General features: G+C 40.1%; 1 protein-coding gene across 1 annotated transcript in view; it reads right to left on the reverse strand.

The window, feature by feature from the left end:
* The window catches only part of hcn2b (hyperpolarization activated cyclic nucleotide-gated potassium channel 2b), a 69414-nt gene that overhangs the window by 21299 nt on the left and 22985 nt on the right, over positions 1-25130 (reverse strand). Inside the window, exons 4-7 of the mRNA XM_085150209.1 lie at positions 22362-22580; positions 8728-8874; positions 7942-8182; positions 4537-4701 (exon numbers count right to left, since the gene is read on the reverse strand). Of these exons, the coding sequence (XP_085006335.1) occupies positions 4537-4701; positions 7942-8182; positions 8728-8874; positions 22362-22580 (772 nt within the window). The remainder of the gene's footprint in view (positions 1-4536; positions 4702-7941; positions 8183-8727; positions 8875-22361; positions 22581-25130) is intronic.

Below are 25130 nucleotides of genomic sequence, written 5' to 3' on the forward strand. Positions count from 1 at the left end.
CCATCCTACCTGAGAGTATAACTCACAGTGGTGAGTCTGAAATTTACGGTTAGTGATGAACCTCAGAGAAGCATGATACACAGAATCAACCATTCGAAGACATTGAGCAGAAGCATTCATATATAGAATATCACCATAATCCAGCACAGGCAAGAATGTTGCAGCAACAAGCCGCTTCTTTGTATTAAAAGAGAAACACAACTTATTTTGAAAATAAAATCTCAGTTTTAACTTCAGGTTTTTCACAAGATTCTCTACATGTGGTTTGAAGGTAAGCGAGTCATCAATTAAGATTCCAAGATATTTATAGGTGTGAACCAACTCTATTTTATATATATTCTACTTTATTTTATATTAAGCTGGTTTATGTGATCTCAGACTGTAAATGACTCACTGCTTCTTATAGCAAAACCTCTTGAAAGCACTCAAAAGTAAAACAGCAAACCAGCTGGGATTATAAAGGCAGATTTGTACGAGGCATTATGATGTATGCCACTGAAGAGTGAACTGCAGAATCCCACTTAGTCCTGAAAAAAACTGTCTGCACAGATAAAACTAAGACAGAGTAATTCAGGTGAAAGCAGGTGTGCATTTCAGCTGAGGGCCATCCTGGGTCACAGTAGTACTGCAGAGAAGAGAATAATGGGATCGCACAAGTTCAAACCCACCACTGTCAGGGAAGCAAGATGACTGTGTTAGAGGCTATTGTGTATTATACCTGCTGAGTGCCTTCCCTCTGATGTGAGGCCCAGATAGGCTGATAGTCAGTAAATAGGCTCTCTCTCTCTCAATCAGTGGCTTACATGTGAGGAGAAGGCAACTAACGGTGAGATCAGGTGAACAAATCCTCAATATGTCAGATTTAGAGTAGAAGGTTCATTGCAGGTGAGCATTAGATACTGTTAAAACAGGAGGCAATGAAGTATGAGAGAAAAAGATGGACACTGTGATGTGTTGCTGCAGGGATTGGACATGTTGAGACCAAAGACAAGATGTTGGCAGCCTTCCTAGCAAAATCCAGATGACCCAACATCTGTTGTGCCCTGGTAACAAAAAGGGACTCACAGCAGAGGACAGCATGTAGAGATGTTTGTGAGTTCATATGGAAACTGTAGTATTGTCAGCTCGATTCACCAGTGCAGAAGGCAGCCTGGAAAGCTGACTACAGAGCTAGGTTATTTGTAAGTGCAAAGCCTGAGATCTACTGTACATCACAAACAAAGATTATTATTCCACCATAACCAGCTGCTAAGCCAGAAGAACATGAGAGGAAGGCTGATGATGATTTGGTGACTTGTGCTTCACCAGCATGATACATTTGCTGCATGTGTGGAATAAAAACACTCACAGCTTGGGAGTTTAATAGTGGAATTACAGTGTGATTATGAAAATCTGCACTAGAGTGTGCAAACACATCTATACAGGTTGATCATATTTAATCGTCAGCAGTTTTCCCATAGCAAGATTTTCCCACAGATGGGATTCTCCTGATAATGCCAACAATCAGAAAAGGGGGAAACGCTGTAACATGTGTGGCCCTGGAAATGTATGATTCAATTTAGCTTTTATTTATTTATTTAGACACACAAAAAATGAGAAGGCTTGGAGAAAATTAATCAAGTGTGGGTGTTCCTGGTAAGTACTGTTGTTTCATTCCAGCTCTGTGTTGAACTCCTCCTCCTCCCACTGACTTTTATGGGAATTTTATCTGCTGATAACACAGAGCTACTCTCTGAGGTGTTTGGAGGCTTGGAAAGAGGAGACAAAGGAATGCATATTTGTTGGCTTGCATCCTTGGAAATTCTCCTAGGGAAAACAGCAGTTGGAGTACTCGGCATCACACAAAATTATTGTATCAGTGTGCAATGAATGTGCGATCTAGCTGCCTTTGAAATGGTTGCATTGAAGGGGATCAGGTCTGCATCTACTCGCAATCCTATTGCGATCTTCAAAGCTACTTTGGTGCATCAAGACTGGCAATAAAACAGCAATAAGACCGAGTCAGTCTGCTATCAGTTTGTGATTGAATGACATCAAACAGATGAACGGGTTGAACTGTGATAAATTGGCAGATTTATCAGATTGACAGAAAACTGACATTAAAAGTACATTTACATCAACTACTTACATTCCAGTCAGAATCTCATAGATCATAGAATTCCTCCACAGACTTATTCTAAGACAGCAATTTAAGTGCAACATTACATTGGAAAAAGACCCATAGCCAGAGCTGTGTATTCCACATTACTTGTAATCAGTTGCCGAATCCAAAAAAAAAAAAAAATTCAATGGATTCACCAGGGAACCACCAATTTGTCCAAGTCACAAGGAATTTGCTACCATGTTTTTTCTCTAGTGTGACTGAGCCATTGAGAGATAGAATTTCTCATAGATATGGTGGTGTTTCTTGTCATACATCCTCCTTAGGTGCTTGTAAACTGGCCAAGCTGTAGTGTCAGGCTCTGCTCATCAAATGTGCATCATAAATAGCAGCAATGGATGACACTAAAAAGGGGAAAAGGCATACAACCATCTGATTGCATCCTCTAAAGTACAAACTTGGTTGGGGATTACCATGCCTTTGAAGAAGTTGGTACTGCACGTTGGACCACCCTCATTTGCAGAATTCAGAGATAAAGCACGGATAATACGTCACTGTTTCCACAGCAATACCACTGCCAAGTAACACCTAGAGTTTCTTTTACTAGCCATTGATTAGTAGGTCACACAAGTGTCTCTATGTCCATTAATGGCCCACACAGGTCAAACACTGTTGTCATTAAAATGCATGGATGGCTGAATCAGCATTCCTCATTCAAACTTCTAGTCATAAATGCCCTCACAGAAAACAATACATAACTGCTGAAGACAATTAAGCTTAAAGATTTATTTAATCATGAAAGCTATTTAACCAACAAAGCATGGCACCTTTGTTAAGGCACCTTTTTATAGATCTCTGTGTCTTTGATCCACTTGTTTTCTTCTGAGAAAGACTGTTGAGAAAGCCAATTAAAAGAGCTCATCATTAGTGACTAGTATGCATCAAGTATGCACGGAACCCGGTGGGAATGTTTGATTGGAGGTTTGGTCTTGAAGCAGACAATCCAAGCCTCTCTTTAAATATGTGAGTTGCCTGACTGAAGTCTGCTCATGTGTGGAAACTGGCTGCTATGGCAACAGCTGGCAGGTGGCAGATTCGGGGCCTCGTGAACGTATGAGGTGTGGTCATGTGATGAGGGATGTAACATTAGCTGACCTTGGGGGGCATGACGGGAGACGCAAAGTTGTTTTTAATGTGAAGGAAAATATAAACTGTCAATCAGCATTCATGAGCACATCTTTGTGTGTGTTTTTTAAAATATTTTTTTATATACATCCAGACTGAGACTGCTGAACAATCGCTGAAAAAAATCAGAATGATGCATTTCAAGTAAAGTAAAAAGTTTTAACTGGCTTTGCTTTTCTTCCCAAAATGGCAAATATCTACCAAAAGAGTTAAACTGCACTAAAACAACTGAGCTTAAGGAACCTAATAACATACAAAGATACATATTCACCTTTGATTTCTTTCCTGAGCCGTACACCACACACAGCCCTTGTTAGGATCGTTCATAGACTACATCCCAGCTGTCAGACCGTGCGGTGTTTTGACAGAGACATCACAGTAATAAATGAGTATGTTTTCCTTATGCTTCATTTCATCTTGTGAATGACTCATAAGCTTATGAAGACAGCAATGCGTGTGGCTTTTATCACCGAGGCATAATTATCCAAAACGAAATCTCTGTTCATATCTCTGTCCATGAATCATGTCAGAATAAATACATTTTTACTGTTTATTGTTCTTTCACACATTTTTTCCCTTTTCTTTATTGTAGCCTAGCATGTTTCTGTATAGATTTAAGAGACGATATTGGACTGAGGAGCCTGAGTGCTGCAGTACTGCACAAAAGTCTTACAACACCCTTAATTTATTTAAATTTTGCTTCCAAAAAACTGACCTTTTTGCATTTTTTAAAAGTGTCCTTTGAATACTTATTCTCTACAGTTTCTAAAGGTCTTTTTCATTTTCTCTCATTTTCAGTCTTGTCCATTTTCAGATGATTGTTCTTTTTTGGTTTGCTGAACCATTTAACACTGAATCATTCGAGCATAAAAGGCCTCCTAACTCAAGTAGCAGCTTAGCAAAGAACCAGTTTTAAATTGTATCTTTAGACATCAGCAGCCGTTCACAAAAACATATAATTTGTTCCAAATTCTTAACAAGGTGATTCCCCAAGAGCTATGAGCTGAAAGCTTTGATTGGTGTGCAGTATGTTCTTAAGAGGAAAGTGGACAAATGGAGGACAAAAAAAGGAAGTAGTGGTAAGCCTTAAAAATCTACAGCAGATGAAAAGTATCTGAAAGCTGTGTTCTTAAATATCTTTTTAATCTTTTGGCTTTTGTTTTAGATGTTGAAACTTTTAATCACATCATAGTAAAACACCTACCGGAGACTACTCATCTCTATATTGAACAGAATGGCAGTTTTCTTACCTATCCTGTCCAATCTGTCAATGGCAACTGTCTCAAAAGCCCTCCTCATCATGGGGTACTCCTCCAGCACCTCATTGAAATTGTCCACAGAGAGAGAATACAGGCGACAGTAGGTGTCCGCACGCACACTGGCTGTCCGTCTGCCACGGGTCAGCAGGCAGATCTCTGGAGGGGTGAGAGATACGGTCAGAACAGAAAATGGCAAACCCACAGATTTCAGTGTGTGACAGCAATAGAGAAAATAAGAGAAACATTATGAGTAAGAGGTCTGTTAAGCAGTGCGACGCTCAGCCAAAACACTGTTACAGTACATTAAATGTTAAAATGTTCTATTATGTTTCCGCACAGGCTGTGGAAAACTCCTGGGCTTAAGAAAATGTGTGCTCAGAACAAAGACCTGCTGAATGTAACCCTAGGTATTTCCTCATTCACTAGCACTACACTGACAGCAGTGTATAGCATATATAGAGATGTTCTCCGTTGCATTCAGTTGTTTCCCTTCCCTTCTCTATTACTTTTTCCTTTTATTGGCAGGAGCTGACTGTTGTCTTGACAACCATATTCCCTCCTTTTCCCTTCCCTGAAAGGTTGACCTCCTCTGACTCTCTGGGGAAGGGGGAAGGGGGTGTGGGGGCACCAGGATACCCCATTAAGAGCAGGCACTGCACTGGACTGTTCCTGTCTGTTTATATGAGGTTTCTCACAAACTCAGAGCAATCCCAGGAAGTCGCGCTTTATTTTATTTTATCTACTTTCTAATGAAGAATAATTATATTTTTATGTGTATCTGTTAAATCTAATACTACTGTCTTTTAGCCTAGCTAAGCAAACAGATTGGAAACAGTGATATCGTTAGCAGGTTCCATCAGCTTAAAGTCAAGACCACTACCAGACTAGACAGCAATAACATCTGTGTTTACACCCTTGTAGAAAAATAGTTTTGGTGTGTACGATGAGTAATTTTTAAAATTTATAAATTTTTTGTTACCCGTCAGTTTGGGAAGTCTTAAAGCTTACAGTAACAGGTGTGGCAGACACAGGTAGCTGTAGCTGATACCTGTGTCTGCTAGTTGAATGAAATTCAAGTATTTTAAAACTTTGTTATTGAGGACTAATTAGCACATATATGTGTATATACACATTTTATAATATATACAGTCCATTAGATTCTCCGTTAGCATAAGCTTCTTTTCATACCGGCTGACTCTCTCTGCAAGAAAGCTTTTCCACCAAACAAAGGTACTGATGTAAGGCTACACATACATGCACTTACACATTTCTAGACAAGCGACCTATAGTGTGCAATAGAGTGCATTTATATTAATTCACTGACATCATATTAAAGCAACTGCTAGTGATTACCAGCAGTTGCTTGAAATCCACTTTTGTTAGAATTGTGGGAAAAGGCATCCCTTTCAGAAAGCTGTTTACACAAAATGTAGCCATTTACATACCGGTAGCATCAATAGTGTCTACTGGGAAGTGCAGACAGAGGATAATAATACCAATGAAACTCCTGCTACTGAATTAAAAGGGTTTCCAAACAACTGGGTGACCATTTGCGGTTTGTAGACGGGGAAACTGCCTCAAATATACTGAAAGAACGGAGAAAGGCTGGATGGTTGATGTGAACTGTGGCAATTTGGATCTTTGCTTCAATTTTGAATCATGATCATTGTAACCTGTTTCTGTGGCATAAGCAGCTCTGTTTCCTGTTTCAGTTAATGTAATATCTGCAAATTCTCTTATTTACGGCTTCATTTTCCGATGTGTTGACAGGAATTAACCCGTTCCCCTGGGATTTTGTTGGGACACCAGAAGAATCTGAGTAACAAACCGCTTGTCCACAGGATCTGCTCACACACTGTGTAATAAAGATTATGATTATGAGGTTATGTTTGGCTGTATTCACTGTGGACTTTATGGAAAGGGCATATGGGTAAAAAAGGAAAAACCCTTCCTCAACATGCAATATATTATACAATCAATCTACCCCATTGGTGTGTGATAACTGTACAAAATGTAGTGTGGTGTGGAAAGGAGAAAATGTCATGGTCCCTGTGCCTGAGTCCGTCCACCACCGTGACAGAAAATCGCCGAAAAGGTTTCTAAATGTTAGAAAATCTACCAGTGGCTAAGGTTAAGTTGAATACTAAAATTTAAAAGCAGGTAAATCCAATCAAAAAACACTTTGTGCATTAGCTGGTTGGTGATGGTGACATCACCATCTACTTAGTGCTACTGACTTATTCAGCGATTTTACCACACATACACACCCCACTGGAAGTTAAACCTTGTTGTCCCCTCGGTTCTTAGCTCACTGCTAGCTGTGTGCATAGAGACCTGTGATTTCCTCCCTGGTCGCAGGCATGACTTCAAACACTCGATGTCTGACATTATAAATGGCCCCATCATCTTCATTCTGCTGTGCTAATTAGGTGTTATTAATTAGGTGTGTGTGTGTGAATGAATGTGTGCATGTGCGTGCTGTGCAGTCATGTCACTACAACAGTGCTCTGGGCAGCTGGCACATCAACGAAACTGTGAGTGGACAGACCTTCTGCAGAGGGCATCGGATGTTAAAAAGGCAGCCCAAAGAGTCACGCTACAGGACGCTAAAAAGTGTATGTTGGTGTGTGTGTGGGTTTATGCGTGGCAATAGTAGCACCACATGCTTCTAAACAGCCACAAAGGAACAACAACCTGAGAAAGTGGGACAGAAGTCGCCGTAAGGCTGAACAAGAAGTCCAAATAAAACATTGGGGTAGTTTTTTGTTTATCTGCAAACTGCAAAAGTAAACACACATCTGTGATATTACTGTAGTGCGGGGCTGTCAAACACAAGGCCCAGGGACCAGAAATGGCCTGACAAAGACGCCAATCAGGCCCATTGGACAGCTTTGGAAAATGTGAAAAAGAGCAGAGATTTTGGACTTTTAACTGTATTTTCATAGGTTTTACAGTATTTCCTACTGATAAAGACATTGTCATTCACACTACACCAAAGTAATTGAATAATAGATAAACAATAACAATTAAACTACAAAGCTCACTGCCTTTTCTAGGTAAAACTTTCTCTGTAATTTTACACATTTAATTTTTGTTCTGACTGATTTCTGTCATTTGCTACAGCAGCATTTCTTTATCGTGTAGGAAAACTGAGATTTACTGTTGAAATTGCACATTAAATGGGATTAAGTTTGTAATTAAATATCTTTACACAGACAGAAAGGGGAGTTTTGCTGCTTTGGCCTACTTAAGATCAAAGTGAGTTTTCGGTGGCCCATGATGTAAAATGAGTTTTACATCCCTGCTGCAGTGGATTCTAGTGGGAAGTAAAGTGTAAATAACCCATAGAAGAACAGAAATGAATAGAACCGAGTAGATTACTGAGTAGTTACATACCTCCAAAGTAGGAGCCATCCATCAGCTTCATGCCAATGCTTCCTTTGGTCAGGACGCTCACCACCCCGTGCTGAATGAAGTACATCTTCTTGCCAATTGTCCCCTCTCTGATGATGTAGTCTCCAGGCTGAAATACTTCAAATCTCAGTTTGGTCAGCATGGCTGTCACAAAGTTGGGATCTGCGTTGGCAAACAGCGGCATGGAGGCCACCAGCTTACGGCAGTTGAAGTTGACAATTTCCTAAATGGCAACGGGAGATACAAAGGGTTAATCTGTGCAGATTTTTAGCACAGGGATTTACAGTTAAAGATACAAACACAGTTTGGTGATAGCTGTCTGATGATGGGTAGAGTGTATTATAGTATATTCACTGTTTGTACAGTTCAAACACTATTCTATATTATAGTTTTTGGGGGGTTGCTTTAGATTGTCTTGAAGGATATTGGCATACATTTTCACTTTTTTGCAGTTACCTGAAATTTAAAAGGTGCAAACATTACTTTTGACCCATTTCTTTTGCTTTTGTAAACCTATATATTTTTCAATTTGAAAAAAAAATTGCCAACTACCAGATGAGTAGGGAAATTAGACCATTTAATAACTAAATACATACAGAGAAGGCTGGAAGTAATCGATTTTAAACAGGAGGTTACATTTTTCAGATGAAACGAGAATAAATGACTATTTTATTGAATTTATTCCATCTTATTTCATCTGTGGAGATGTGTGTATTCACAGGTGAGTGAGTACATCACAGAAAATGTATGGGATTTATTTTTTCATACCTCGCGCAGAGGCTCATTAAGCTCCTCCAGGATGCTCTCTTCATCAAACATCTTGCCCTGGTATCGGTGCTCATAGTAGTCATGGATTTTCTGTCGGAAGTCGGCTGGGAGTTTGTGGAACGACATGTACTGCTCCACTTGTTTGTACTGGAAGATGGAGAGAGTCATAGGAAATATTAATGAGAATGAACAGAAGCATAAATCAATGAAAACAGGATTCAGAAACTTTCTTGTTAATTTTGACACTTTGCGAAGTACGTCCGACTTTAAAGAATCACCGCAGCCTTGATACAGACGTTGCAGCAGCTGGAAAGACAATTCTCAAAAGACTGTTTCTTTGACTGTCCCCATCAGCTTCAGCTGTGCATGACCAGTAAAGCTACTGAGATGTACAGCGCTGCACACACAGGGATCCTATGACCTATTTATACCTGGTAGCCATGGGAAGAAAATTGTGATGAAGTAGTTAAGGAAACATGACAGCTCTGTAAAGCCCATGAGGATTCCTCCTGCTCTGATGTGTTCAGAGAAGAAGGACTCTGTGATCATACATGCTAACTAAAGCCAGTTTCTCTCTCTCTCTCTCTTTCTAGTGATGTTGCTTTCACACATGCTTTTTTTTGACAAATTTACAGAAAATGCAATCAAGGTTTTCACAAAGGAAACGTGTTTTGCTGTTGTGCATTTCATTTTTCATGAAGAAAAAAAAACCTGAAACAAATCTTCCATGATCTGTGAAGACTGAGGGGAAGTCGGTAAATAATTAAGTGGAACTGGGCATTTGAGTGGAAAGAGTTTCTATTTAGAGAAAGGAAGATGTTTGTCACCTTTGCTTGATTAATATGTAATTATGTGGCTAGAAATAATCACGTGAAAACAGAGGTTGGCTTTGGCACATCGTGTTTGCTCACTGGACAGTCAAATTGAACCCACTGATTCACACCATCGCGTATTCGGCACCGCAGTGCTTATCTGAAACAAATGCAGCCTGAATGTCCACTTTGTTGCTCTGTAACACATTTAATGCCTGGATTCCCTGTGAAAACACAAGCTGCTGGACCTACTGTATAGCTTTTCCTATAATGTGAAATTGAAAGGCATGTTATTCACTGTACACAGACAGGTTTTGGATTGGCTTTATTTATTTATATCACAAATATCCATGATCCCATGGAGTTTCACATGCCAGCTGTTGAGAATGGTGGGAATGAAAGAAACTGAAATCCCCCCAGCTTAGCACTCATTACATCAGAGAAGGTAAAAAGTCGAAACATCCAGTTAAAAATGTTAAAAGTGATACAGAGTACTAAACCGTGTTTATCTATATGTGCTTTTCCTAGTAAATCATCTTTACTCTTGATCAAAGATATAAGTAAAGTACATGTCTAATACTATGATGAATGAGAAGCTTGAGTAATGAATATGTTTGCATATTTGAAATGTAAAAGATAAGAAATGTGTCTCCAGCCCATGAATACACATTATTCTGAATAAAAGACATGATATTAGGTAGGGATGCACTGATACCGATACTGGTATCGGGTATCGGGGCCGATACTGTAAAATGTGTGTGTACTCATACTCGTAAAAGTTAACCGATACCATGAACCGATATTAACTTATTTCATTAATCAGAGGGTGGCTTGTCATTTCTGTTGTAGTTTTTTAGATTGGCCACTAGGGGGACATCCCGCGCTAAACAGGCACAGGGTTAGCCGAGTGAGACTGGCGGCTCCAGATAAAAAAGAGAAACTGGAGGCTGCTGTAGCTAGGCTAAACAAAATGTCAGCAGTGTGGACCGGAACAGCCAACTTTAACTCAGGTTTTGGAAAAGCCATGAAAAATGTCAAGAGAAAATCCACGGGCAGTTAAAATAACAGAGGCTCTGACTCATTTTATTTCTCTGGATGACCAGCCAATGCCAGTCGTGGAAAACATAGGATTGCACCGTCTTCTCAGCATACTCGAGCCGCGATATGAAATTGGACACTCTGCAATAATTTAAAAGTTTATTTTATTTTATTCTCAAACCTAATTTGTATTTATTTTATTCCAAACAGAAGTGTTTATTTATTATTCTGAAAGCTCGAGACAGTGCCAATAGTTCAGTGATATTTTGTTAAACTACAATGTGGATACTCCGCAATAATTTAACAGAAGTGCTTATTTTTCACTTGAAATTTTTTTTGTGGTCATTTTTATTACGATTTTATTTTTTATCGGCAGAGAATAAAATAAAACCTGTCTTCCAATTCATTGTATTTGTGTGTGTGGTAGAAGTATCGGTTTTTGTACTCAGTATCGGCAAGTACTCAGATCCAAGTATCGGTATCGTATCGGTTTGAAAAAATTGGTATCGTTGCATCCCTAATATTAGGTATGATGTAATTGTTAAGCTTTTCGTGCTTAATTGTTTATAATTGATCAGAATATAATCAGGTATAAGTTTAACTGATATAACAAATAAAAAATATATAAAAATGTATCTAATATCAGATCTCTCTTCCCTCCTTCCTGTATAAAAAATATGTAAATCTCTACACTACACACGCTATTAACACCCCGAGGGCGAAAATGTGACCATGTGATTTTGAAAAATGAGCCGATAAGATTACCCATGAAACCAGTGCAGCGCACTTCACTTCCTGTTATATCAGCGGGCACACCGACACAAAATGATGCATAAACATGCAACATGCATGTCACGGTGGTGGACGGACTCAGGCACAGACTGAGGTAGCACGGTTCAACAACACTTTATTAATCACTCCGGTGCGCTATGTACACTTGCTCTGCTCCTTGTCCAAACACTCCTCACACGAGCAACCCACTCACACTCACGGGGTCCAGGAATCAAAACGGGCGGATCCAGATAAACCTATAAACATAGACGAGGGTGAGTCGGCGGCAAGCACGGGAACAACTAATTCACAATGAAGCCAGGTGTTAAAAGATTTTGAATTTTATTACCTTATCATCTTTATTCAACTGTGATAATTGCTTATGTTTAGCATTATTTGAATTTCGCAGTAATGCCTGTACATAGCGTGTCAGCATTTCTTTACTGGAACAAAGTGACCACATGAGGAAGTTGCTCAAGTTTAGACAACACCCACATGTATTGTTTTAACCCACTACAAGATCGTTAATCAACTTGTTCCTCTTTGTCTTGCAAGGCTGCATCCTGTGCAGCCTCGTATGCAATCACCAGATAAGAAGTTGTTTTTTCCTTAACTTGTACTCCACCCATGAGTAAGACAGTATATAATAAAGTGTGAGCAGATGCCCGGCGCGCATTCCTGCACGAGTCTGTAGTTGACAGATCGTGCTCAGGAATTGCCCATGTACATGAATTAACTCTGGGCCCGTGATTCTTTGCTTCCTGAGGTTTTCTCCTTATACCAGGCAATACTGACGAGGGTCACTCAATATTCCAGCGACGAATAGCTCAGCGCCCCAGCCTTAAGAAGAGCCAGAGATCAACTGCAATTCACTCGAGATCAGCTGCAGGTGCGTGGGCCAAGGGCGGGAGCCCAATCAGAGCTCCGCCCAGGCAGACAGGTAGGAGAGAGAGAGAGAAAAACAACAAACACTTGTGGCCACACTGGGCTGGCCGGGGAGGCACAGGGACCATGACAATGCACACACAAAAAGGGAGAAAAAAGACTCAAAGAAAATCATAAAAGTGGAGAATAATATTAATGAATCTCACAGAAAAGTTGCTCTAGAACTGTAATCAATACTGGCTAAAGAGAGTATGGCCCTGTGGATGGGGTTGCTTAATGTTACATAAGGCCCCTCGCTCTTTCCCTCCCGACTTTGTGTAAAAAGCACTGTGAGTCATACCTCTATAGAATAAACTGTCAGTGGGATGAGTAGTAGATTCTAGCCTGACGCTCACAGTTAGATTTAAAGGACACAGCATGTATGGAGGGTCAGCAGCGGGGGGAATTAACAGTGACCTTGCTTGTAGTGGTCAAAGACACATGCATTGGGAAGAATGGCTTGCTCTCCAGGAAATTACATTTTGCCACATTGTGAAGTGACATATGGCTCTGTGACTAAAACGCAGGCTTGACCCTGGTGGCATGGGTGTCACAGCAAATCACAAGATACTTTATGCAACACCTACTGTACTCGCTGTCGCAGTATGACATTATTTAACTGTTTTCTCTACAACAACGACAAAAAAAAAAACGTGGCTTTATGTAAGAATTGCAACAATGGCAGAAAGGAGTCACCTTTGGTCCTGTTTTTGGGAAAACAATAAAGTTCTCGAGGCAGTTGGACTGTTCTAAATCCGCTCCATCTGCTATAATCCATTCACAATATTTCCGTTTATTATTTCAGAGTTCCCTAATACTCTTTCATTCTCTTTCCTTGTAACTGTCTGGTATTATACTGCTCTGCGATGCAGATACTCCACAAATAGATACATGTACATACATATAGTAATGAATTACCTTACATAAGTACATGATCAAATATATGCCATGTCTTGAGTAGATCGCCAGCTTTAATGAACAGCATAATGAAATTACACCTGCAAAAACAATTTAATGCTTCCTCCTCTTTCTTATGTAAACTAATTTTAATCTCCATCTCATTCAGTCTTAATTAATTGCCTTGGGTCTTGGTTAATTTAGCATGAAAGGCCAGTACTAAATGAAACCTTACAGGTTGTCTTCCTCAGCCATCTGCTCAGATTTTGAGCATATGCTGAAAGTCAACACATAATCCAAACAACGACAAAATAATATCGTATATACATAAGGAAGGGGGATTCCTGCAAAATGAATGTGCCCTTCACAAACCTGATTAAAAAAAACGGTTTAACTTGACAAATTCCTTCCCGTTCACCATGTGTCAGTAACAATAAAGATTCAGCCAACTTCCATAATATCTGACTCACTCAGTCAAGCGCAGGGATAAACGGGAAGGCTCCAATTAAGTGTTGCCTGCCCAGTGATTCAGTATGTGACAGCTTCAATTAAACTGGAATGACAACTCTCTCGCGAGCTTGCTTCCTCGTTCTCCTACTACTTGAAATTGGTTGGTGAAGAAGCCGAGCTTTACTGCCTTTCTGATTTTCGCAGCATTAGACTCAGATTAGTGACTACGTCAGTCAAAGTTAGCAGGACAGGAGTGATGTTCAAAAGGCCTCATGCTTGAAGAAAAAGATGTTTATAAGTGAACAAGAAACAATTGATGGTCTCCCATGAGGATATATTAGGAAATGATGCTGTGGAAATGCAAAAGAACAAAGGGGAAAGATGGCCGGTGGCTGTTGTTTGAACTCGGTTAATGCTGTCAATCATGCTGGATAACAGAGACGATAGTTCATAGCCACATCCAGTTAATGCACACTTACAAATGCAATACTTGCCACTTAAGAGAGCACGTTTTAAAAAATTTAATACAACAGGGCTTGTTTTGTTTTCAAGTCTCAGCAAAGATCATCATAATTTTTCAGTTTTATTTTGTCTGATCACTTCCTTTGTTTCTTTGTGTTAATACATAGCTTCCCAGCTTTCTTTACCCTGTTTACCTACCTGTGCTCTGATGTATATTTTACTTTGTTAATCACTTTCCTTGCATGTCTCTGTCAGTTTTACCTTTTTCTTCTTTTTTTTTATCCCTTATTCAACTTCTTGTGTGTATTTATAGTTTCCCTAAATATAGCTGTGCATCTGTTCTTTCATCATTGTAATTGCCTTTGATTGTACAAACAAATACATCCACGTCAGGTGCAGATGATATGCTTCTGAATTGTACTAATAATGGACTCTAAATTTACAAAGTAAAAGGAGAAAGATGACACTGAAATCAGGTTCTTCTGTAGGACTTGTATGAATCAAAGTAATTTTTATAAAATTAAGTCAGAGTCTGGAGGTCATAGCTGCAGAAGTTGCACAGATTTTCTATTTTTTATTTTTTTTGATTGGTCATAAAGCCCTAGTTGGTGGCTTGCAAGCATGATGCATGGCTGTCACTGTAAGCTGCCACAGAGGGAAAGGAGAAATTGAATTGGTGCTCCTATTAATGGGCCATGTCACTGAGAGTCATGGCATGAGATGTGACGGTCTTATATCTGTCTGTGTGTGAGCTGTTCTAAGTCTATAAAACCTAAGTCAATTTCAGCTGTACCCTTTTAGCTTTTGAATGAAGAGAGGAGACAGACCCATGGGTTATTATCGTTATTACTGTTACTATAGTAATAGATTTTAACGTATTTCAAAAATTACACCGATAACACTGATTTCTTAATGGCACATAAGACTAACAAAGGAGGATTACACATGATTATATCAAAGGATATAATTTACATTTTGACACAGATTCGCACCGCCTTCATGGATTTTTACACAAGTTTAGGTGTATTCATGGAACCAGCAGAAGTCGCTGTTTAGCCAAACATTCGATAATGAGCGTCAACTGCAAAGGAGAGTCTGGCATTTCTCACTTTAAGCCTTGAGAAGTGGCTGTGAGCTCCACGAAGGGCGAGTAAGTGGATGCTAAGTAAAAATATTTTTGGGGGTCAAACTTCAGATGATGTAGAACTGATCTATCACATGCAAGAGATGGGTCCCAAGTTGTCCAGGTCAGGACTCAAGAGATTGTCTAGGTTATAAAGTGAGTAGTTCTTGAGGCCAAGTGCATCTCTGCTCATCATGTGAGTCCCCAAGGGTCACATCTTCCTCCTCTCACCACTGTTTGGACACACTGCTCCGTGGCTCTTTAGGGGAGGAAGTGATGGGGTAGGAGGAGAGGGAGTACTGTTACATAAGGGCTAATGCCCTCTGTCCATGTGCCGTGTCCGCTACCAGATGGTGTATTGCCCAACAGTCAAGGGCGAATGGACACATAAAACAGGGGAGAGATGGAAGAATGAAGACGGGAAGAGGGTTTTCAAAGATTCAGGGTCCAAGCACCAAAAGAACACTTCATGATATTTGACACTATAAAAGTCAAAAGAATATCATCTAACAATTAAATAAAAAAAATAAAAAATAAAACATGTTCTTAAATATTTATATTCTACTATTTTCTCTTTAAAATAACAGCAAATATCTGCAAAAGAATGAGACACCATTGTTGGGAGGTCTTGAGCAACCCCCCATATTGTTATATTTTGCAAGAACAATGGTCAATGAGTCCAGTGATACATTGAAATACAAGCAAACACAAATACAGTATTTGGTTTGCACAATTCTTATAACAAACATGAAAGTCCATGTTTGGTCTGACCACCTTTATTCTTCAACACAGTCTAAAAGCTCTTAGGATGTTGGCTGCCTTTTGTTCCGTTCTCTGTCGTGATCCCACGTTATTTCTATAAAGTTGAAGTCTGGGCTCCTGGAAGGCCAGTCCATGACTGATAGTGTTCCATTGTGTATGACTAGGGATGGGTACCGGTGTCCGGTGCCATCATGGCACCGGTTCTGACATAAACGGTAGTAACCAGACCGAAAAGCAGCGCACATTTCGGTGCTTTATTTCGGTGCTTTTTTTTTTCCTGAGCTGTGATACACTTTAGATTCTAGCCAATCATTTTACGTTTCCGAGGATAGTAGGCGGGTCCAGGTACGTACGTTCTTTTAGAGCAGAGCTACAGATTAAAAATGCCCAAGGCGAAGCGGTCAAAAGTCTGGCTGTACTTCACAGCAAAAGATGCAAACTCATCAGCCTGCAACAAGTGCTTTAAGGTGATACTGTGATACTGTCAAAGGAGGTAACACCTCAAATCCGATGAAACACCTGGCGACGCATAGCGGGTTTTTTTAAAAACCGAGAAATGCGCCGTATTTGATAGCTTGCTGCGAGACCTCACACCGAGCGCATCTACTGCGGGTGTGGTGCCTGTTTGGAGTTTGCAACATCCCCCAAAAACCCGAAGAGGAGAGTCCTGGCCCCTAGCCCTGCCAGTGTAGCAGAAATGATGACGGATGATGATGCAGCAGCAGCCGTTCTTCTCTGCGTGAGTAGCTTAATGTTGTTCGTGTGTAATTTACGTTGAGTAAGCTAACCACGTTATTACATTAATGCACGTAAGGTGAACTAGCAAACATCATCATAGCTACATGCGGCTGTCTTCTTGTTTGATGGCAGATACTCCCTTCACCCTGGCCAAAAAGGCTAAAATGACCAAAGAAAAAGTGGAAAACAGTTAAACATGAGAGGTTTTTGGACCAATTTTGTGTTCTCCATTCTTTAAGCACCGTTTATGCACCGTTTATGCACCGTTTATGCACCGGCACAGTTTCAAAAGTACCGGTTTGGCACCGGTGTCGGATAAAACCTAAACGATACCCATCCCTATGTATGACTTTACGACACTGGTAGTGTGTTCGAGAAAAATGAAGGCGCAGCAGTGCTTATTCCAGACGGTAATGCATGGTGGATCAAAGAAAGATGGTACATTTGCACATTCAGAGTTACATTGACAATATCTCTAAAGCCTCTAGATGAAATGCAGCCCCCAAACATGACACGGCCTCCACCGTGTTTTACAGATGACTGCTGTACTTCTCCCATGACCTCGCCCTCCAGATGCATCTAGTTAATTCTTTGCTAAGCTGTCTGTTATGTGTAGACACAACACTGGTTCATCCCAAGAGTTAGATGCTTTTTTTATGTTAAAATGATTAAAAGGGGAGTTTGTATTGCATACTGCGTACTGCAAACACATGACGGACTATCATCATGTGACTATCACGTGGCCAGAAGTTCACCTCAGTGAAGTTATGAAAAGAAATAGGCAGATACACTAAATTTAAACCAAAATGAATGTTTTAAAAATTGAATTCAAACATCCTGACAGAAGCAATGGCTCTCTGGATCTATAGTCTTTGCTGTGAGCAGTTATCATTAAAAGTACTTTGTAGTTGCCATTTGCACCCAGCAACCTTAGATCTGTAGACTGCCCCACTCAAAGAAATCCATCACTAATTCAGCACCGTCTTTTAAATCCACTTCTCAAAATACACTCCCGTAGACTTGCTTTTATGTAATTGCCTTTTGATCTTGCCAACTTTTAACTTTGCGATGCTTACCCATGCATTTAAAAAAAAAAATCGAATTTCATTTCACGGAGTTGTTTTTCCTTTTGATCATGTTTTCTATTTTTATTTCCCAGCTGCATTTTATTCTTTATTAATTTGTCTTTTTCATTATTTCATTTTTGCCCTTTCTGCTTGCTTGTTATGAATTTTGTGAACTACATTTGGGCAATTGCTATTTTCAACGTTTCTCACTTTTGTTGTCATTATACTACCTCTTCAAAGGAGGTTATGTTGATTCTGCCCATGTTTGTTTGTTAGCAAAAAGCCAGAAACGTGATTTCAATTGAATTTGCTTTGCATTTTCTTTCTTCTCAGTACTACACCACTCCCATTTGTACCTCAACACATCTTCGACCACCTTCAACTTTTTTCACCCTTTACTGAGCTTATTTGGTAGACATATACATGCTACTCTATTGTGACTGGGTTTCAGTTGGGCTGTTTTTTCATTAATGCCATAAATCTAAATAAGGCCATGTTGCATTAAACACAGATTACAGCCCTTTCTCTAACAGCAACTCAAGAGATACTGGGAAAAAAACAGAAAGGGGAAATGAGAGTCTGACTCCATGCTGCAGTCTGCTTTGTGTCAGTTATATGTTTCTGTGCTTTATTAATGCTGTGACGTCCGTAGCTTCAGTTCCTGCCGTCTTTCAGATCCACAATTCTTCCATGATGCAGAACATTGAAATAATAAACAGCACAGCTAAACAGTGCAAGGCTGGACCGAGCCAACTTCTCCAACATCCAGTCACTCGTGACTGTTTGTTCATCATTAACCACTGAACTAAACAGTGCATCACAGCGGTTCATAATACGTCCTGCCAACAGATAACAGGCTGGAGACAGAGCTATGAGCTGGAACTCGCCAAGCTGACAAAACAGATTCTTTTTTGTAGGATAGTCTAAATGCTAGCAACAGCATGAACTTGTATTGACATACCACAAAGTCAACAGTTAGCTCTTGCATGCTGTGTCAAGACAGAAATGTCATAACTTCCGCACTAAGCATCTTCTCCTGTTTGCATGCACTGACCAAAGAGAGATGTGGATCTGTTTACTGTGGGATGGAGTTTGACATGCTGGCATTTTTCTGCTTTTATCAGAGCTGACATATATTGTTTGATTATTGGTCTGTTTATAATTTGGATCATAAATAGAGACAGTAAGTGTGAGATAAGAGGGGGATGTTGTGTTAATGGGAAAGTGGTCATCGGTGCTTTTCTTTCTTTACAGCATATCTCTGTCAGATGAACAGTATTTCAACCAATATTTATATCTATAAGTAGTTTTATGGATTATGTGAGCAGTGTTTACCTGTTTCAAATCTCTAACCTCTCTCTTAAGTATTTAAATGTTTTATCACTACTTTTAGCAAACTATATCTGCTTGCTTCAGTAAGTAGCTTTAAAGCAATTGTTGGCATTGTGCTAATGTTGCAACTGGCTCGGGCTGATAGGAGGTACAAGTCCAGATGTAGCTAGTAGCAAAATCACTAAGGGTCAGTTTCATAGCACTGCTGCTTTAATGTTTTTGTCTCCTAAAGACAAATGTGCAGACAGTGCTTACCACGTCTTAAAAGGAAATAAACGAGATGAACAAAAACATGCAATATGTTTCACCATCTCATTATTTATTTAACAAAACACTGAGCCAAAATGCAGAAGCAGCCGTGACTCAGGATCATTGTACCCAACTTTTATCTAGGTTTGTGAGCATTCATTTATGCACAGCTCTCTACCACAGCATTTCAATCTGGCTAATCTTTCTAGCTGCACTTGTTTTTTTAATGTTTGATATGCTAGGTTTGGTTTTTGCCAAACAGAGAGGTGTGCGTTATGGCCTCGTTAGTCTTGTCTGTACAAACGACGTTGTTCTAGAAGTGTTGTGGTTAGTTCAGATGATGCTTTACAAATATAAGCTGTGCTTTCTCCTGGAAACCCTTCCTAATAATAATAATCATTTATACTTGTTCAGAATGTTAGGGTCAAGATCAGACTATTGAACTCTATCGTCTTCCCTACTGCACTTTACGCTAGTGAAACCTGGCGCTCGACAAGTGCAATTATTCAACACCTGAACGTGCTTCAACAACGTGGCCTGCGGCGAATCCTGAGAATTTCCTACTGGGTCCGAATAACAAATGAGGAGGTCCTACGAAGAGCAGGCACCCGCCCATTAGCCGATGTTGTTGCAGAAAGGCGTTTCCGCTTTGCGGGCCATATTTTACGCCTACCTACTCATCGCCCAGCTAAGATTGCCATGACATGGTGTCCACGCACTGGCAAGCGAAAGCAAGGCCGACCAAAGACCACATGGCGTCGAACATTCATGGACGATCTGAGAACTGTCGACATTGCCTGGGACGAAGCTAAAGCAGTCGCTGCTGACCGACATTGATGGAGATCACTAGCTGCCCGATGCGCCGCCCAGCGTAGGAGGAACTAAGTTGCTAAGTTATAGTTGTTCAGCCTTGTTGGCAATGGTAATTTTATTCATGCAATGCATATTTCATTATACGCCAACTCAGTGTGCTTAACATGTGAATTGTAATTGTACTGTCATGAACTGTAACGTCAAACACGCTAAGTAAGGCTTGTAGGGTCCGAGCTCTTGGGCTTTTCGCACTTGGGCGTAGGTTGAATTTCCTAGGGCGTCTACTCCTGGGAGGACTGGCAGCTGTGTTGAATGTTTTCCCATTGTAGAGTAATAAACTTCAGAATTGGCAATGGCCTTGCAACACATTCCATACTGATGAGCAGCAGCAGCGATAACAGATTCTTTAAGATTATTATTATCTTTCCTCCATCACTTTGTGTCAACATGTCTGAATTCTTCAGAACAGCCAAAACTTCTGTTTATAGAGATCCTCGCACTTGCTAATGATCAATTAATAAAGTGAGTAAATAATTTAATTTGATACACTTAACAAAGTTACCAAACACTTAATAAGGGAATAAAACTGTTGATTTCAAATCATTTCTTTATTATAATTCATTGTTTCACTTTTGGTAAATGGCCTGTATTGTATAAGGATCCCAAAGCACTTTACACATCCAGTCATCCACCCATTGACACACATTCACACACTGGTGATGGCAAGCTACATTGTAGCCACAGCCACCCTGGGGCGCACTGACAGAGGCGAGGCTGCCGGACACTGGCGCCACCGGGCCCTCTGACCACAACCAGTAGGCAACGGGTGAAGTGTCTTGCCCAAGGACACAACGACCGAGACTGTCCGAGCCGGGGCTCGAACCAGCAACCTTCCGATTGCAAGACGAACTGCCAACTCTTGAGCCACGATCGCCCTATTTTACTAAATAGGGTCAATTCTGTGACCGTGCAATGTTTGCAGTTTATCATATCTGTATGAATCGGTATGGGATCGGATAGCATGAGACATCTTCACATCACCCAGTATCTAAGGAAACTAACAAGACACAGAGCACCAATGACACTGTCACCATTAAGAAAAAGCAGCAGCCTCTACACGGTCTGCAGAGACCTAAAGCTTTGATCTGCTGTTGTACAGAGACGACAGACTGGCTGAAGCCCAGTGAGCTGAAAACATGAATATTGAACTGATAGAGCAGAAGCTGTTCCTATCAAAATAGGTTGGAGCCAAACGAGCGACCCATCTCTGTTCATTACTATGTGATAACCTTATCCATGTTGTTGTAAGGCACAAACTGTGAATTTTTATTTCTTTTTTGAGTCTCCTTATGACATCAGAAAGGAACAGAGGGACCCTCTGATCTATGCCACCAGGGAGCTAAAGATAGACTGTGATAAACTCAACCCCCTTATTTTTTGTTGTTTATTTCAACAAAATACTAAAAATCACAGTATCGCTTGCAGTACAACTTGCTAACTCAGTTATGCTGTTAGATTTACCACACTGGTAAAGTGGAACTAAATTAAATTTTGCTTGTGTTGCTAACACCTGGGATAAATTGAATTTAAGAATTTAAATATCATCAGCAATCCTTTCCAGAAAAGGGGTCCCAGTAATCCAGGATAATCCACAAAAACACAGTCCACTGTTCTCAGGCAGATTATTTCCTCAGAAGGGAGAAACTGTTCCAGAGATGAGTGCAGACAGTGTGGTTTGAGGATTATTGATTTTAAAAGACCTAAAATAAAATGTTTTAAAGTTCTGAAAATACGATGCCTCAGATTGAATATCAAGGGAAATAAAAGTAAAACTATTTTTTTGTGAACTCGCAAAAAAGTAGCTGTTTTGAGGGGGTCAGAATCGTCATTATATATCATCACCAAGCTGATTTAGCAAACGCGTTGGGAAACATTTGTCTATCCTAGGACTACAATATGCATTTTTATCTCACTTTTGCGTCTCCATCCACACATGAGCAAAAAATCTAGAGTCTCACCTTTTGTGCAGTAATTAAACAGAGCCATTACAAACAAGAAAATAATACTTTTATTAAAATATTAATATTAATACCAGCTTTAACTAACTGTCCCAAACAAGTGTCTGCTTCACCTGAATTCCAGATTTTCCTTTTTTTTTCCTTTTGGTGATACACCAACGGTGAGTCAGAGCCCTACCTTTTCCTGGTACTGACGTCTAGATGAGTCAAGTGACTGGATGAGCGCGGTGGCATGGCCGATGAACATGGCATAGCAGGTGGCTCCTACAATCATACTGAGCATGGTCAGCCAGATGTCCGACATGCTCTCTGGGGCTTGTCTTCCATATCCAATGCACAGCATGTGGCTCATGGCTTTAAAGAGGGCAAAGGAGTACAGCTCGCCCCATGTGTCGTTCTGTAGAAAGAGATATGAGGGTAAGAATCAGTTTAGTAAACAAAATATAAGTTAAAGAAACAAATTGAAGAGATTGGAAAGAAATAAGAGAAATCAAGATCCTAGAATAACTTCCACTTTCATATTTTTGGTTTCATGCTTTGGCTTTGACACCTTAAGCTCTCTTCTTATCTTCTTTGCTGAATATATACTGTTCATACACATTAGACTGATGCAAGAGAGAGTGAATTAAAGAATGAGTCGTCTATATCAGCGGTCCCCAACCTTTATTTACGCCACGGACCGGTTTATGCCCGACAATATTTTCACGGACCAGCCTTTAAGGTGTCGCGGATAAATACAACAAAATAAAACTAGTACCGGTACAGAAAAAAAGAAGATTTATTCATAACACACGTGAAAAGACCCAGGAAAAGCAAGTTAACGATAAAAACGATAACAAAATAACGCTGAAAACCGATAAAAACCCAGAAAACCATACATTTCACACCAGAGCCTCAACTCTCGCGGCCCGGTACCAAACGACTCACGGACCGGTACCGGTCCGAGGCCCGGGGGTTGGGGACCGCTGGTCTAAAGAGTAAGACATTCCTGTGGTCTGTGGTTCCATGTGTGGTGATTGTTTCAGGTGTAGTCTAATCATCATCGTTGAAAAACATCCTCTCACCTTGGCTACGCAGAAGAAGATGGGAACACGGTGTTTGGTTAATGAGGAGCTCGTACATCTACTTACTCCAGTGTGTCTTTGATTGGTTCTGGCACACTCATTCTACCTTAGGGTTCATTAGAAAGCCCTCCACAGGCACTACTGAACCTCACATCCTCCCCTCAAATGGTTGTATTCTCACACATACACACATGTACCACAGTATGTGTGTGTATGTGTGTTTCTTCTGCAGCTCCTCAACCTGTCAGCCACTGATTGACTACACATATTTTTCTCTGGCATTTGCATTAAATTTAAGATTCAAGTTCTGCTAGTTTTGGAAGAGGTAAAAAGGATGTACTGGAGAAGGAATGCTGTCAGGTCTTTATAATTTAGCATTTTAAAGGTGATTTGGAGGAATGCAAATAAAGAAGATGAAATTTCAAAGGCACTTGGTCTCATGGGATGGAGTTTACCAGAAACTCTTGTGCCCTTGTGTCACTCGGCCTGCTGAATTTGTTTAGGGAAATAAACAGAGCTGTATAATCTGATGCAAAATACTAAAAGCAGCAGTTCTAAGAACCATCACTATGTCAGCTTTGTTATTTCTACACAATACCACCTTCCAACTACAATACTTCCTTTACTTTAATTCATAAACATTAATCATTAAGCGCATTAAAATAACAAATATTATCTGCAAACCTTGAGAATATATGTAAGTGCAGAGTTTGAGACTAATTGACAAATTATGGAGGTAGTGTGTAGGCAGTCTGTGAGCAGACTGGTCATCTTCCTGCCTTTCTGCCCCCAGTGACACATATATATGCTACAACTTGTCTGCTATGGTTTGTTCTGTTGGTCCATCAAAGTGAAATCAAGTGTTGGGAACAATAAAAAGTGTCCACTGCAGCGACTGTCTGTGCTGATAAATGCAGATTTTTTAATTTCATCCCTAATGGTTTCTCCTTTTGCTCCCTTCCCTCTGCTCACTTCTCAACCAATCAGCATTTGACTGCAACACAGCATCATCCGTTTCAAGGGATTTTGGAGGACTGCGCAGGAGCACGGTTGCAGTTGCTGAAAACCCCTCTCGTAAGCGCTTCATAGGCAAATACCTCCGCAAATGGACACAACCAGGCTAGCATAAATTAAGCATAAGTCTCCCTGACTGCCACAGGTGGCGAACAGACGTGGAGCGGCCATCAGCATGTGGGCCACATTGCTGGTGAATAAGCAGCAGGAGCAGGGAGCCCCAAGGTGTACATTAATATACAGTATACACTGTATTTCAACCGACAGAGCTCCACTGCAATATAAATATATTGATATTGACATTGAATGATATTACATTTTTTTTAATGATACAAAGTGCTGAAAAAACTAATAAAAACATATAAATAAACACTATTTGTATAAAAGATACTGTATACAATAAGTAATTACAAAGTCATCCATTCATACTCCTGGGTTACATCAGTTCATGAGCACATTTAAAATCATTAAATTGCCCCTAGCCTGTTTCTTTTTGATCTATACCACAACTCCTCATGATAAAATAGCTTATCTACTACTGCTGCATGCTATTGTGACATTTATAAGACATCATTACTATAAATATACAGTCACTGGCAGTAGTTTTTTATGTTACTATCTTGGTACAAGCACAAGGCGTGAGAGTATAACTCATCTATGGGTGGAAAATGCAATACCCTGACTGTCTTCCATTATGGCCATGTGGCTGTTACTGAAAGCCCAGCTGTAAATTAGCGCATGCCGTGTTCCCAGAAATGATTTGGGCGACGTCATGGCTCATGTTGCAGGTAAGCTTTCAGTTTCTGATCTGATTGTCACACAAGTACATGACATAAGCACAAATGTAGGATGTATATGCATAATTGTTG

The sequence above is a fragment of the Neolamprologus multifasciatus genome, chromosome 23 (assembly GCF_963576455.1).
Source record: "Neolamprologus multifasciatus chromosome 23, fNeoMul1.2, whole genome shotgun sequence".
In the NCBI taxonomy this organism is placed as follows: Eukaryota; Metazoa; Chordata; class Actinopteri; order Cichliformes; family Cichlidae; genus Neolamprologus; species Neolamprologus multifasciatus.